The sequence below is a fragment of the Pelobates fuscus genome, chromosome 1, assembly GCF_036172605.1.
Source record: "Pelobates fuscus isolate aPelFus1 chromosome 1, aPelFus1.pri, whole genome shotgun sequence".
NCBI classification, from domain to species: Eukaryota; Metazoa; Chordata; class Amphibia; order Anura; family Pelobatidae; genus Pelobates; species Pelobates fuscus.
Genome location: NC_086317.1, coordinates 476,568,458 through 476,585,726, shown reverse-complemented (window position 1 = coordinate 476,585,726; position 17,269 = coordinate 476,568,458). Strand labels below are relative to the sequence as shown.

The 17,269-nt window shown below is 40.8% G+C and overlaps 1 protein-coding gene across 5 annotated transcripts in view; it reads right to left on the bottom strand.

Moving 5' to 3' along the window:
• GDPD5 (glycerophosphodiester phosphodiesterase domain containing 5) overlaps positions 1-17,269 on the bottom strand; it is a 225,507-nt gene that overhangs the window by 37,762 nt on the left and 170,476 nt on the right. For all 5 annotated transcript variants that reach the window (XM_063432230.1, XM_063432266.1, XM_063432238.1 and 2 more), the window contains exons 4-8: positions 11,195-11,288; positions 10,712-10,771; positions 9,541-9,639; positions 6,915-7,008; positions 2,625-2,770 (exon numbers count right to left, since the gene is read on the bottom strand). In XM_063432230.1, coding sequence (XP_063288300.1) covers positions 2,625-2,770; positions 6,915-7,008; positions 9,541-9,639; positions 10,712-10,771; positions 11,195-11,288 — 493 coding nt within the window. The remainder of the gene's footprint in view (positions 1-2,624; positions 2,771-6,914; positions 7,009-9,540; positions 9,640-10,711; positions 10,772-11,194; positions 11,289-17,269) is intronic.

Here is a 17,269-nt window from a genome sequence, read left to right as displayed (position 1 = left end):
TCAATATAATCAAATAATTAAACAAGGTTACTGGAACCTGTTTCACTAGGGTCGCCTCTATAAAAACGGATTCCATTAAGTTTAATTATTTGATTAAATTGAAATGTGTTATTATTATTTGATTATTTAATTACCGGTATATGATTAAATTGAAATGTGTGGATTCTATTAACGGTGTGTAAATATGAGCAATATCATCAGAGTGTTAGATTTGACAAAGGCAACATAGTGTGGTCAAAACATAATGTCATGAGTAAAAATTCAACTAAAGTCTGAAAGGGTAGTGGACGCATGGAATAGCCTTCCAGCTGAAGTGGTAGAGGTTAACACAGTAAAGGAGTTTAGGCATGCGTGGGATAGGCATAAGGCTATCCTAGAATTAAGATAAGGCCAGGGACTAATTAAAAGTATTTGGAAATATTGGGCAGACTAGATGGGCTGAATGGTTCTTATCTACAGTCACATTCTATGTTTCTAAGTCCGAATTATTCCACCTCGATTTTCTGTATCCTTATTTGGACTGGAGAAACGTTCCAGAGTGCAGTTCATCTGCATATTATTTAAAGGGCCACTCCAGGCACCCAGACCACTTCTGCTCATTGGAGTGGTCTGGGTGCCAACTCCCACTACCCTTAACCCTGCAAGTGTAATTATTGCAGTTTTTCATAAACTGCAATAATTACATTGCAGGGTTAACTCCACCTCTAGTGGCTGCTAGACAGCCACTAGAGGTCACTTCCTAGTTTCTAGCACAGGTTTCATGTGCTAGAGCGTCGCTGGACGTCCTCACGCTGTGTGAGGACCTCCAGCGTCGCTCAAAACCCCATAGGAAAGCATTGAAATGATTTTTCAATGCTTTCCTATGGGGAGACGTAATGCGCATGCGCGGCATTTCCGCACATGCGCATTAGGTCTCCTCGGCCGGTGGGCGAGATTAGTCTCGCCCACCGGCCGACGTAATCACAAGGAGGAGCGTCGCGGAGGCGGAGACAGCGGCGAGGGACATCGCCGCTGTCCCAGGTAAGTCACTGAAGGGGTTTTCACCCCTTCAGTAACCGGGGATTGGGCGGTGGGAGGGAGAGGGACCCTCCAGTGCCAGAAAAACGGATCGTTTTTCTGGCACTGGAGTTTCCCTTTGAATAAAACGATTGTATAGCAGGAACATGTACAGGAAAAACATCAAAGGATCCACGTAAGGTGGCATTAGTCCCTGCCCCCCCACAGAAAACATCTAAACCTATCTAAGGAAAGACATGAGCATGATTTAATAATGTGCTCTCAAGGGTTCGAAAAGCAGTGAAACCTTTTTACAAAATCACCTTCCACATCTCCTTCAAAGCCATTATGGTCAATTTTCAATACGTAAAAGCTGACTAAATGGAGATATATATAATCAGCTTGCGAGGAAGTAAGGATGCATGTCTGGTCTTAAACACTCTTCCTTCCATTATGGGAACATTTTTGCCCACTCACAGATCGGTAATCACGGTCCATTATCTCAATAGATCTTCAACATATTCTGCTCATTCCGAACACACAATGTTTCTCAAATCAGGAATTAGATTTTTTTTTTGCATTTCACATTCCTTATGCTAATAAAGGCCTTGATTTAAAGTTTTTGATAAGCTTTTCAAAAGATGTCCAATTTTGGGATGGGTGGATGGATAGATGGTGCTCAGAGTTCGCAGCCAACGCTTTATGTAGAGGTAGCATTTCTGGAAGATCTACTCAAGAATACCGGTTTGATGTATCTTATACAGTCATTTCTTGTATTCCTATCTACCTCCATCCTCTATAGTATTACTGTTTAATTGAAAAAATATGGCTGGTGGCACTAATGGTCTTACAGATGGTATTGAGATCAATCCCTTAAATATCATAAACTGCAGAAAACCTCACTATTGAAAAAACAAACAAAAAAAACACAAATTGGAATATGATATTCCTGATATGGCACTATAAAAGAAGCATCATTGGGCGATAATGTCGTCCTGGACACAGGAGTGCTGGTAAGTGTGGTCTCGTCTGCATTCCTCAACCTAATACAATTAATTTGCTGAGGTGAGGGAATTAAGAGTTTAAACTGATGTGTGGATGTTCCGTCCATAAAGAATGTTTATGGAAAGCGATCTATATATATCACCTTGGAATTTCACTATATTTAACAGTGATTCCAAAACACTGCGATAAATATGTATTTATCAGACAAGGTGTTTTATGTTTGCATTTGGAACAAGGCAAAACATGACAAGTACCTAGTCTTTTTCTCATGAGCCATCAAGAGTGACAACTCACAGATGGTGGAATAAATGTTCTCACTTCCAAAATTAACATTAACGCAAATCCTGCCTGAATCATCACGAAGAAAATGGCTGCTCTTACAGACAAAGAGACCTCAATTATCCTAAGAGGCTGGATCCATATAGCACTCATGTCGAAATAAAAAAGGTGGCCGGTCAACCTGTCTGAAATGGGAATATGCTATTTCTCTGCATTTATAGCATAAACAACAAGTTTTAAATGATTGAGTAGTTATCCAGGGAATCAGAACATAGAACCATCGCCTGCCCCTTGAGTAAATCTCTAGAATACGTCAATCAGGGTAAATAGCCGTGCAGTCTTACCATGGGCGCACCTCTATGGCCAATAATTCTTGGTTTGGTCCCCAGGTCCTTCTTGTCCATTATACAGGGTGAGGAAATGGTCAGTGGGACCAGGTAAAGTGCAATGATCACAGCCAGGTACGCCAGGATAATGCAAATCTGAAAAACTAAGATACAGTCATACAATGTATCATTACTCCAGCCGATGTAAGTCAAGAAATAAATACATCAAACTAGAAACTAGGATAATGTTTAATCTGGTTTAAACCACCCTTATTAAAAGAGCAGCCATTGTACATTTACATATGATTTATAAAATTCTGTTTATATATGCAGTCAAAAATATACCTACATACCTCCTAATTACAAGTTAAATCGGCTCTATAACCAAAAATAAACTGTATCTATTCAGTGTCTATATATCTCCCTGTGTCCTTCTAAACCCCTTTTTATTTATTTATTTATTTATTTTTTTTAAAAAGATGCTGAACTCCATGTGTTTCTCCATCACATCTCCAGTAATAATTGTTGAAATCAGGAAGTGGCTGAGAAGGCACAGCAGATCTCGGAGCTCGAATTAAAGGGACACTATAGTCACCTGAACAACTTTAGCTTAATTAATCAGTTTTCGTGTATAGAACATGCCCCTGCAGCCTCACTGCTCAATTCTCTGCCATTTAGGAGTTAAATCCCTTTGTTTATGAACCCTAGTCACACCTCCCTGCATGTGACTTGCACAGCCTTCCATAAACACTTCCTGTAAAGAGAGCCCTATTTAGGCTTTCTTTATTGCAAGTTCTGTTTAATTAAGATTTTCGTATCCCACATTCACAGGACAGCTATACTGAATATGACATGTTTCTACTGTCAGGGTTATTTACTAAAAAATGTGAATTAACGGGACTGAAAGGTGTGGTAAAGAGTAGTACGTAGTTAAGTTAGCAGAAAGTAAAGTTTAGTAATTGAAATCGTTTTTTATGACATATTCCCACTTATGATTTTTAGCCCCATATAGTTGGCCCATCCATCTTTTTTGTAATTCCATGTCAACATTTAAACAGCTGTGGCTCGAGCCAAAATAAAAAAAAAAATGTTAAAAAAATGATATATATATCCCTGTTGCCTCTGTGTTGCCACATTTTGAGTCATTTCTCACTTACTGCAGCGTGAAGCCAAGAAAAACTAAATTAGCCTTGCCAAAGAGAGATGTACTTTCGTGGTGGAATTACATAACCACTTAAGATATAATAAACATAATAAGATCAGGATTACCCAAACTTTTTAAAAATGACTCCCAAACCAGACTTTGCAATGGAAACTTGCAATAACAAACAGCCATACAAACACCAGTGGTTTCTAAATTGTATTAAATGATTTTAATGTAAGTGATGAACATGTCTGAATTGTGACCACCTCCTGACATCTCCATCAGGGTTCTTGCTACACTCCCACATGATCTGTGGTTTCAGAGAGAGTAAGCTGCATATAAACTCTATTGATGCCCCTTTAAAAACACCCATCATACAATAGCAGGACCAACATCAAGTGATGATACCATGGAAGTGGGGAATAGGAATGCATTCCCCGACTTTCCTAGACAAGAAACAAGTTTTAATTATTCCGAAGCTGCAACCAATAGTAAGACCACTATATACCCCAATAATGCCTTGTGAATTCCATGCATTGTCTTAAGCATATGAATTGTGCTCCTGCACACAAATGGAATGAATATTAAATAAATTAGAAAGGGGGGCATGGCAGTGTAGTCAGGTAGCTGTTACACGGTGGGCTCAAAAAGCGATATATTCCCATAATTTAAAGAGTTTTTACACCCTATTCAAAAAGTATGCCCTTTTAAAGGAACTGAAGAGAGCACAGTTGGATACTCTCTAACGGCAGGAAACATACTAAAGGTGTTTGATCGCCTAAATAGGCAATTTTTGGAAGAAACTATGGGGAGGTTTGTTTCTTGCAGTCACAACAGTCTTGTATAGCTCTCCATCTGCTACAATTCTCAAAGCAGGGTTTTGTATCTGACCTATTTCTCATTTCAAATGGGACAAGGCAGGGGTGCCCATTGTCATTGTTACTGAATGTCCTGGCACTAAAACCCCTGGAGATGGCAATTTGATCTAACATTAATATACACTGTGTTCTCAGTCTCACAAGAGTAGTTTTTTGCTGACGATGTCCTCCTTATTTTGACTCAACCCCTGATAGCTTTGACCAAACTGCAAACCCATTTGAAGGAATACAGTATGCATTCATACTAACAATCAGAAACTCGACAAGGAATTAATCCAGGAGGGTAAGTTATTGTCATGGATTGGGTGAGTAGCAGTTGGATTTGGTTGAATTTTCCATAGGTTAAAGCTTATTTCCCAGCAGTCATAATTACTAATGTTATGGTTACTCATTTCACAGACTTTTCTCCTCTGTGGATACAAATATAATTTTTTTGTTAATAGCCCATACATTAAATACCTTAGCTTAGACAGAGCCATTATTTCCTTCAACCTAGTTGATGCTATCAATCTGGTATCTGTCACATAGCAAGCTATGTTGGCACTCTCCCAGGTTACTAGCTACACCACTATACTCTATACACTTATGGATTCCAACCTTTAACCACAGCCCTGGGTGCAAGATGGAGTGACACACGCATACCAATGGTTTCTAAAAGGCAGCATGAGGAAATTTCTTGACTTGCAATCATCAAAATACACTGTTTTACCATCAAACACACGGTTTTCATATATTCAATTAAAGTATATTTTCAGTCAGGTATGATAAATTATTGGGATCAACCTTGGAGCAATTATCTCACAATCCTGGAAAAAGTGTGACTGTAGGTTGCTCCATCAACAAATGTGTTATCTGTATGGTACTTATTTGAAAACCAAAAGTCACCTGTTACTGAACCAGGGTTTGATCAGGCCTTGCATAAAGATTTGGGGTATAATCATGAATCAGCACACTGGTCAAGAGCCTACAATATACACAAAGGGCTCAAAGTGTGTTCCACGCACCTAGAAACTCAACGGAAAGTCCTCTACTGATGGAATTTAGACCCCAGCCAGGTTGGCACACATGTTTCCCACCAGCAATATCTGTTGGAGATGCAGCAGTGAGAACCATACTTCATGTTTGGTGGACATGTCCATCGGTCATCTTTCTGGAGGGAGATGGCCAAATTAATCATACTAGGGACAGGGATCTCATTGGAACAGGCCGTAGAGAGATGTATTCTGTTCATTAAGCCTGAACATCCACCAAAACCAATTTTGAAACTAATAAATCAAATTCTGATTACTCATATCCTTATGATAGCTCAAAAATGGAAAAAAAAAACATTATGGACCCAACCTTGTAGGATTTAAGTTCTGAAGTCTCCCTAAATTGTAGCTTTGAACTGATGGCCTTGTACCAGTTAAGTTGGGAAGCATGTAGGATGTGTTCATGAAGAAAGATATATCATGTGCTATGGTCACCAGTGGTCTCCCTAAATATCCAGTGTAAGACCCACAGATCCTAAGGGTTATACTTGGCTACAGATGTTCTGTTCTCTCAGCTTTCCTCCAAGCTAACTTCCATGGTTGATGCTGTCTCCTGTAACAACCTATACTACTCTTTCTCCACGTCACCCACTTAATTAATTTACCCACTGATGTTCCAAATTGTCACCAGCAACTGTGTGAAGAGTCTCATTTATTACGTATACCTCTCTATTGAACATGAGTAACGTTAAAACACACATACGTTTCACTGTGTCATGTATATCTTGTTTCTAAAAACATCAAATGTTACAAGTGGGATGAAAAAAATAGATTAAAAAAATAAATAAAAAAAGCTGCCATTTATATGCTAGTTAAATGTTTTCGTTTGGGGAAAGAAAATATGTAAAACTCATTCTAGATCAGAGACGGATTCTGAATAGGAATTTTCACATTTTTTGGCCATTCGACCATCAATGTTACACTTTCCAAGGAAGCATATCTATAAATGGCAAAAGATACACATCTCTCCAACGTGACCGGTGATACTCTTTGAAAAAGAAAACTCTCGCCCTTTATTAATCCAACGGTTTATAACAATATGAAGTGTCTGAGGTCCAAATCGTTTCTATATCCACCTTGTGACACTATTAGGGTAGGCTGCGTATAATATCCATAGCATAATGCATTTTATATTTCACTATGATCCCTTACAGAGCGGGCGCAGAAAGATCCTGCCCCCGTAATTAGAAAGATTACCTACAGTGATAGGACAGATAATCTGATGTACTTGTGGAAAGGTTCTGTTGATACTCACTGGCTTTCTCTGATCTTGCAAACTGACCAGCAACTATCCAGGACAACATAGTGACCACTGCGACAGCCCCTATGTGCAAGAATGGAGCCGTGGCCTGAAGGAGAGATGGAAGGGATTTGTTAATAATTACCCATAACATAGGTACAAGGAAACATTCAAACCTAATACGAGAAGAAACAAGACATCACCTTTCTCCGGGGATCTAGAATTCTGCAGATCATTGACGCATAAACCTGCTCATGCACACGGTTATGTATTCATGCATTAACGACAAATATCCTATTGCAGATATGGCTCATCAATGCGTGCTAAATCAGGGATCGAGGTAGACTATAAGGCACATAAACAGTCCAGGTTTAATCCCCATAGGATCAGACCTGAGATAGGTCTTAATGCTGGACTGCTGAAGTCACTTAAAGTGACTCTGTAACCCCATTTAACTTTACTCAATCAATTCTTCTTCCCTTCTTCCCTTCATTTCTCCAAATCCATTCTTCTTTACTTTTTTTTTCTCTCAAAATACATTGTCTTATGTATTTTTCTCACGCTTGACAAAGCACAGAGCTTAAATGACCACTATAGGCACCCAGACCACTTCAGCTTAATGAGCTAGGATTAACCCTTTCTTCTATAAACATAGCAGTTTCAGAGAAACTGCTATGTTTATAATAGGGATAATCCAGCCTCTAGTGGCTGTCTCATTGACAGCTGCTTGAGGCGCTTCCGCGCTTCTCACTGTGATTTTCACAGTGAGAAGACGCCAGCGTCCATAGGAAAGCCATGAGAATGCTTTCCTATGAGACTGGCTGAATGCGCGGCTTGTGCCGCGCATGCGCATTCAGCCAATGACAACGAGAAGGAGGAGGAGAGGAGAAGGAGAGTCCCACGCCCGGCGCTGGAAAAAGAGGTAAATTTAACCCATTCCACCCTCTAGAGCCCGGTGGGATGAGGGCCCTGAGGGTGGGGGGGACCTAGAGACCCTGTAGAGCCAGGAAAACGAGTATGTTTTCCTGGCACTATAGTGGTCCTTTAAGGCAAGCTCCACTTCGTTTGTCAAGTCCCTCAGCTCAAATCTCGCAATCCTCCATTGTCTGTCAGTGAGCAACATACATGCCCAGCACAATTGACTTTCTTCTGGGCCTTGGGCATGCGTGGCAATGTTAGAGGAATGCCAGATGCCTGCAGAGACAACACATTACTGCCAGCTTACTGAAGATGGTGCCAGATAGGAAGAGATCCAGCGACGAACTCTTAAGCAATTTTAAAATGGGGTGACCAAGCAAATACATTACGCACTAGGAGGACACAGAGGTGGGGGGGGGGGGGGGGGGCTAAGCCTGTGACAGAGCCACTTTAAGGAATGGATTGTGAACTACTGGGCTAATGCACGTGCGTAGGATGGGTTGGATCTAACTTTGAATATTTAACATTAGTTACTGGCTTTATAATATAAACCCTTCTCAAGGCTCCAGTAATCACAATGTTCAATCTCCTGCCCACCTGCTTATTTTGTTAGAGCATGATTATTCTTATAGCTGTAATGTGGTTCTAGCCAATGATTGCTGGAAGATGAATTAGAAAATGAGTGAGGGTCTTGTTTTAAAGAAACCAAACCCCAAGCAAAGCATGAGTAATGACTGTATTATTCATTTCCTCCAGCCATCACACTATGGTAAATATTGTGCAATAAGGCTTCATTTGCTATTTTTTAATATATAATAAGATTCATTGTCCAGTCTGAAATGTATAATATTGATTTATTGAATATATTGTTGAAGTGATTTGGTTACCTTCTGGGGACTTTGCATAGTTTGCAAAATACACAGATGGTGACTTTACCACTTTCAGCGTGGTGGCCCGGGAATGTAGTCCCTTGAACCAGTCCCTTGCGGCCTCCCCCATCTCCTTCCACAAGGTCCTTTACAGCTCCTGGTGCTTCACCTACCAGAAGCGGATGTCATCTCTGTACTCTCTCACCAATGGAACGTGCCTGCTGGTTCCACAGGTTTCTATGGTTTTTGCTCCACTTTTGGTACTTTGCGCCATTTTCCAGAACACAACACTTAAAAACTCCTAAAAACAGTGATTACGTCGACTAGGAACAGAGGTGAATGTGGACATGACATTTACCACTTGCTGAGATATTAAAGTCACATTATCAGTGTTTTTTTTGGTGTTTTTTTTGGTTTTGGTTTTCTTTACCAAAGCTTCACACTTTATCCTTTTATCCTCTTCCTGGATATTACAACATTTTACATCATGCATTTGCTGCACTTACAGTTTAATATGATAACAAGAGGAGGGTACAGAAAACGAAGTCCTGTTTTGGAGCCTGAACCTCCAGAAAGACGGGTCTCGAGGCAAACTAGTCAATTGATGGTACCTACATGTAACCTGATTGAAGCAGTGTTCAGATAATACTCAACCTACACATAGCAAGCTGTACTTGGGCACAAGTAGTCATTTTTTCATTAAGTACAATCCTGATTGAACCTCCATAAAGAAGGGCCATCTTGTAGCTGCTGTGAGATCAATCACCGACTTAGAACAATCTGTTTGCTGGTTGAATTTTTTGGTGGGATGAATTTAGAATTTCCCACGAGAAGAGGGAATACACTTACAGTACCTGGAGGGAAATTATAAGCACTTCCCATTCTTCTGTCCACATCTGCTCGATGGAAGCCATGGCTAGGACGGTGGTCCCCAAAATAACCACAAGAAAGGCCTGAATGAGGGAGAAAAAGAACATTTATGAGGAAACCAACAACAATGTTATAATAAAATAACTGGGGGTAAATCAGGAAACCCATCATCGTCTTATACCCACATTTTACACATACACACATGTTCCAACTTTATTTATTAAAATAATTATTGACTTTAACATGACATTTGGATGTATCCCACCGGCACAGCAATATCTCTTTATATCCCCATCCTCAGTTGAGTAAAGAGTCTACGTGCAGGGAGTTTATGGTTGGTAAGAGCAGAGATCTGGAGGGTGTGTGGGACCTACCTACTCACAGCTCAACAATAAGAGAAAATGGACACGTTTATCAGTTTAGTTTTATCATCACTGGTTAAAGTAGAATACTGAAAATTGCTCAGAAATGAGAAGCGAATGACTACCGGTAATTGGGAAGAAGCAGAATGTCACAGCTGGGACATGATTGTATACTGTCCTGTTTTTGAACTAACATTCTAACCAGTTATAGAAAACCATCTCTTTAATACACGCTACTAAACTACACTACGCCGCTACCATGAGGGTGCCATACATGTAAAATATTGATGTTTGTTCATGTCTCGTAAAATTATATTAATTTGTTAATTTTTTCCCCAAAAACATTGGATCATTATTTTCCAGTTTGGTTTTCAATCCTGGTTTCTGTTTTCCAAATATTAGATCTGAATACCGCCTCCTTCTTCAAACGGCATACTGTGATATTATAGAGCGTTTACAGAGCAGACATTCACTTTCACTGAATATTGAATGGGGCGGCAAATTATATGCAATTGCATAGTCATTATTTGAATGCCCTTTTTCAAATGAGCTTTTTGGGAGTTCTTCCAAACCCAATATTTTCAAAAAATCACTGATACAAATATAAATAATAGTTACACTTGTATTGCAATTCAGATAATGCAGCACTTTTAGTACGGAACGATGTAACAGCGAAATTGGAAGTACTCGCAGTGCTTACGGTTTGTCATAGACCGTCTGCGCTATCCGATAAGGCAATTTTACCCCAATCCCAAACGCCCAGAGCGTTTCACTCCTACTAAATAGAAATTACCTTGTGGAGCCAGTGTAAATTCAATTGCTGTCCCACAGCTATGTGACATAGTGCTAGCATCTGCAAGGAAAAACAAACAGAGGAATCATTGCAGACACACAAAATTCAAATCATTAGAGACAAGGAGATACAATCAAAAAATTGTTATAGCTTGGGGCTTAAAGGAAAACGGTCATATTTTACAGTCTAATATTATTATTATATACTACTATTATATTCCCTTGGATGGTAATCACAGCAATGAAAGGACGGACCAGGAAATACAGTAACGGATTCCTTGTGACTGCTTTTTAAGCAGACATCACCATATCCAATCACAGGTTAATATACACACAGGCCCAATACACAATGTTACACAAAGGTGACTACATTGTAAGAACTGTGAAAACACTTGCACTCCATTCAAAACGCATACCTATGAGATGAGAGAGGTTTTGTCTCGTTTTGTGTGTCGTTGTGCGTGAATACATCAAATATGCTTACCAATAACCCTGTGATGTATGTGAATCCAGCAGCAGTAGTAATAAGGATTGGAATAGACCAGTGATCCCAATTTCCTGTTCTGTTATATAAAAACCTAAAAATAGACAAAATGGACATATGGAAGTTTGATTGAAATAAACGATTGCACAAGTAAACCAGATAATGTCCACGCCACATTATGGCGCACAGCTGACAAAACCCGCCGTGACGTTCCAATGAAATTGTACAATATAAATCAGGTTTCTAAACATAAACTGGACGATCCGTAAAATAACTGAAAAAAAATGGACAGTGCCTGAAAATAATACAGTTATAACGATGATCTTTCTGTGTTTCTACAACTGCACCAACGTAAAAAAAAAGTTACGGAAAATGTGTACAAAAAAATTTGTAGCAAGAAAGTGTGCGATAAACACATTGTCGTCTATTTTTAAAGTGAGATCAACCATCATGATAAAACATTCTACGCTGTGAATATATTTGCACAATTAAGATATGTACCAACTGCTCAATATTTGCTTCATAAATTACTTCTAGTGTTAAGTGCACAAAAACAACACACACAAAACAAAAAATAACCACATTTCGTGCTTTGTTTGAACCCGCCTCTCTGTATGTCGATTCAATTTCTCTTAGCCACAGATTATAAGCATCATACCCATACAGCCCATTCTGTTATTACACTATGGAATCAGAATGGAATCAGTTGAATTTGGGTAAACCATGTGAAGCATTCGTTGTATTTCAATTGCTTCTGTTTGATTTGTTCGTTGCAAACAGCTAAAAGTCTATACATTTTGACAATGCACCGGATTTTCAATGGAGGTTGAATAATTTTGAATATAACTGTATACACCATAATCACTACATGCCATTGAAGTGGTTATAGTGCATGTCCACAGGCAACGACAGCCATTTAATGGCATCCAAGTAAGTATGAATTGGATATTGCTCCAGTCGAAATTCTGATTACACTCCCAGAGCGAAGAACCCATCCTTGGCACAGTTCTGTCCAAGGAGTGTGTGGTACAATGCAGACACAAGTTCAACAAAAGTGTCATCGAGCAGCTAGAACTCATATGCAAAGTTGTGATGGTACTTAAAGCGACACTTTAACAGCATTCAAAGCCAATAGATCACAATACCCAGGATAATGAAAGTACAACAATACTCCAAGCTCTAAAACCAAAAACCGCATCTAAAAATGAAAGGACGTTTGAATGTTTGATCTATAAACTTGTGATTTTACCCACCAGCCTCACAAAAAAGTTTCAAGTGCTCTTGAGGTATGTTGAAAAATCCCCAATATATAATCACAAGCATGAAAGAAATCTCTTATAGTGCATCATGAATTCACATTAAACGTACTTCTTCCCATCCGAGAGGGGAGAATTCTTTTTTTGATTGATTTGGTTGAGTTTTTGATTATATCGTTTTCCTTTGTCTTTAAAATAAACCCACCATAAGTGGTCTGTCTCTACATACTAATGAAATGAAAAGAACTCAAAGCATCTGTCTACTTTTGGATAAAGACACTTCAGTTAGAAGGTTATATTCAGGAGATCACTAGTATGGAAATGTTACTGAAACAAGCCGCTGTTGCACCATGTCAGAATATTAAGTGAGTAATCCATCTGCAAGTCAGTGGTCCAAAGCAATCATAGTCTTCGCTTCACAGTATCTATGACATAACAGCTCAATCTCTGGGCTAAGCCCGGAGACTGGTGAAATAATAGAAACATAGAATGTGACGGCAGATAAGAACCATTCGGCCCATCTAGTCTGCCCAGTTTTCTAAATACTTTCATTAGTCCCTGGCATTATCTTATAGTTAGGATAGCCTTATGCCTATCCCACGCATGCTTAAACTCCTTTACTGTGTTAACCTCTACCACTACAGCTGGAAGGCTATTCCATGCATCCACTACCCTCTCAGTAAAGTAAAACTTCCTGAAATTATTTTTAAACCTTTGTCCCCCTAATTTAAGACTATGTCCTCTTGTTGTGGTAGTTTTTCTTCTTTTAAATACACAGAGCATCAGTGTATTTTAAAGAGAAGATAATGGATAGTCAAAGACACAACGCATGCGGTATCTCTCAAGACATGGTTTTAGAAAGGAGAGACCACCTTCAGAAACCAAACCCACATTCCCCATCTCACTCTCCAAATCCATGGTCTTAGATATCAGAATATGCAGTATATATGGGTATCAAAGACTTCCACAGTAATATACCCCAGCATCATGTGCAGTGTGATATTCACAGCAATAAAACTCACTGTACATGCAAGTTCATCCATCAAGGAGCTTCACAGCACTTCATAGTAACATAGGAGTAAATGTGAATGTATCCCAGAGATCCATAGCAATATACACGATAGTACTCAGTGGTGTGTGTGAATGAAGGTATCAGAACCAGTGGCGTACACACAACCCATGGGGCCCCGGTGCGAAAACTGATCCGTGCCCCCCGCGCTTACTCTGCGCGGGCTGGGGCCGCAACACATGGCGGCGGGCTGCGACCCGTGCGACCGCGGTATGTACGCCAGTGCATGCATAAACACATACACTTAAAGGACCACTACAGACACCCAGATCAAATCAGCTCAATGAAGTGGTCTGGGTGCAAGGTCTCTCTAGTTTTAACCCTGCAGCTGAAAACATAGCAGTTTCAGAGAAACTGCTATGTTTCACTGAGGGTTAATCCAGCCTCTAGTGGCTGTCTCATTGACAGCCGCTAGAGGATTTTCTGCGATTCTCACTGTGAAAATCACAGTGAGAAGACGCTGAACGTCCATAGGAAAGCATTGAGTAATGCTTTCCTATGGGCGGTTTGAATGCGCGCGTGGCTCTTGCCACGCATGTGCATTCGGAGCTGACAGGCGGATCGGGACGGAGAGATCCCCAGCGCCAAGGGAGTCAGGCGCTGGAGAAAGGTACGTGCTTAAGACACACACACTCTCATGAACAGACGCACACATTTACTGACAGACACACACTCAGTGACAGACGCACACAAACATACTCAGTAACAGACACACACACTAACACACACACACACTCTAACACTAACACTCACTAACACACACACTCATTAACACACACACACACACACACACACTAACACACACACACACTCACACACACTCACTAACACACACACACTAACACACACACACACTAACACACACACACACTAACACACACACACACTAACACACACACACACACACACACACACACTAACACACTCACTAACACACACACTCACTAACACACACACACTAACACTAACACACTCACTAACACTAACACACGCACTAACACTAACACACTCACTAACACACACACTAACACACTAACACTAACCCACTCACACGTTTTTTTGTTTGTTTTACATTTAATCCCCCCAGCCTCCTTACCTGTGGGAGAGCTGAGGGGATTCCCTGGGGTCCAGTGGTGTTGCTGGCCCTGCTGTCACCCGGCTGGCGGGCGCGCGAGGGAGCACTGTCCCCTGAGTGCTCCCTCTTCAGCTCCCTCGCGCGCCGCGTACTGATGCCGGAGCCGGAAGATGATGTAATCTTCCGGCTCCGGTTTCACTGCGGTGCGCGAGGGAGCTGAAGAGGGAGCACTCAGGGGACAGTGCTCCCTCGCGCGCCCGCCAGCCGGGTGACAGCAGGGCCAGCCTCGGGGGCCCCCCGAGGCGGCCGGCTCCTGGGCCCCCCAGCAGAAGAGGCTGGCCCTGTGGGTACATACCTGGGGCGCAGGGCGGCCGGGCCCCCTGGTGGGCCGGGCCCGGTCGCGGCCGCGACCCCGGTATGTACGCCACTGATCAGAACTCACTGTAGTATACCGGATGTATTAGTGGGTCACAGAGCACCACAGCAATAAAATTAATTAATTAACATAAGGTGTGTATGAGTCACTAACAGAGCGTTATAATAATTACTCACAGTAATAAGTAGTGTATAACAGAGCTCCACAGCAATAAAACTCACCCTAATATGCAGTCTGTATGAATGTATCACAGAGCTCCACAGCAATAAAACTCACTCACTCTAATATGCAGTCAGTATGAATGTATCACAGAGCTCCACAGCAATAAAACTCACTCACTCTAATATGCAATCAGTTTGCTAATGTTACAAATAAATGTGTCTCAGTCTGATGGAAACCTTTATCCTCAATAGACCTTCGCTATACTTTTTTTTATTATTTTTTATTATTTTTTTATTCATTATTTTAATCTCCCTTATGCTAATATGGGGATCATATTGACTCCCATAGAGTGAGGGACGGTTGGTGGGGTTTTGGAAGTGGTGGGGAGCACTGTTCCCCACCACTTCTTTTTTCACATATTACAAGGAGGAAGCCGAGAGCCGGTAGCTCCCTCCTTGTAATAAACTAAATGAAAGAATGAAGAGAGAAATTAAATTCGTTTTTTATTTGTTTTTTGAAATTTCTATTCATTCTTCTATTCGTTAATTTGTCTTTCTGACAAATTAACATATAGCTGAAATTCCAGTCCGAATTTCAGACAATAGCGAATGCCCAAGTGTTCAACTAAGCATGCGTGGGAATTTCACAGTACTATCTAGTGTGGGCAGATGACGTGTCCCCCGGGCCTTCATCTGACCACACTAAGTCGGCAGTAAAATGTCACAAAAATATATAAATAACAGTGTTCAAAAATCTTGCATATAGGTATTTGGAACATCTCTGAAGGCATTACTAGCTGTATAGCTTATGGGAAATGGCAACAGAATGGAATGTAAAAAAAAAAAAAGAATGTCTGCATTTGAGCCCAATGCCCACATACAATAAATACAGATTAAATTCAGCACCTCGGTCAGCTCCCAGTGTAAGTCTCGCGAGAGCCGCGGGGTCATAGTGCGGCTCTCGTGAGACTTACAGTGTGAGCTGACAGAGGAGCTGCACGGACCGGCGCGGAGGAGAAGGGAGCTGACAGGAGCTGCAGGAGAGGTAAGTGCTCTCTGCCAGCCCCCCTCCCCCCCACTGAACTGCCAATGCCACTGGACCACTAGGGAAGGAGAGCCCCCCTCCCTGCCATGTATCAAGCAGGGAGGGGGGACGAAAAAAAATAAAAATAAAATTAAAAGAATAACAAAATAATAATAATTAAATTTAAAAAATAATAATAATAAAAAATTATTAAAATAATAATAAAAATAATAATAAAATTGCCCACCCCCACCAAGGCTCAGCTACACACACACACACACACTGCACTCATACACACACTGCATTCATACACACACACGCTGCACTCATGTACACACACGCTGCACTCATGTACACACACGCTGCACTCATGTACACACGCTGCACTCATGTACACACGCTGCACTCATACACAAAACGCTGCACTCATACACAAACGCTGCACTCATACACAAACGCTGCACTCATACACAAACGCTGCACTCATACACAAACGCTGCACTCATACACAAACGCTGCACTCATACACAAACGCTGCACTCATACACAAACGCTGCACTCATACACAAACGCTGCACTCATACACAAACGCTGCACTCATACACAAACGCTGCACTCATACACACACTGCACTCATAAACACACTGCACTCATAAACACACTGCATTCATACACACACTGCATTCATACACACACTGCATTCATACACACACACTGCATTCATTATATACACACACTGTAAATAAATATTCAATTAATGTAATTTTTTTAGGATCTAATTTTATTTAGAAATGTACCAGTAGCTACTGCATTTCCCACCCTAGTCTTATACTCGAGTCAATAAGTTTTCCCCGTTTTTTGGGGTAAGATTAGGGGCCTCGGCTTATATTCGGGTCGGCTTATACTCTAGTATATACGGTATTTAAAAGTGCTATAGCGATCTTTATCAATCTCTGGACTAGTAATGTAATGCTGACAGTGAAAGGGTAAGAGTCGATTCACTGTTTCCCCTTCTCGGACTGTAAGTATGGTATGACCCACTGACACTTCCTGTACTGGAGTAAGCAGACATTTTCAACAATGTTACATTTATTGTATCAATGCCTAGTGCCTA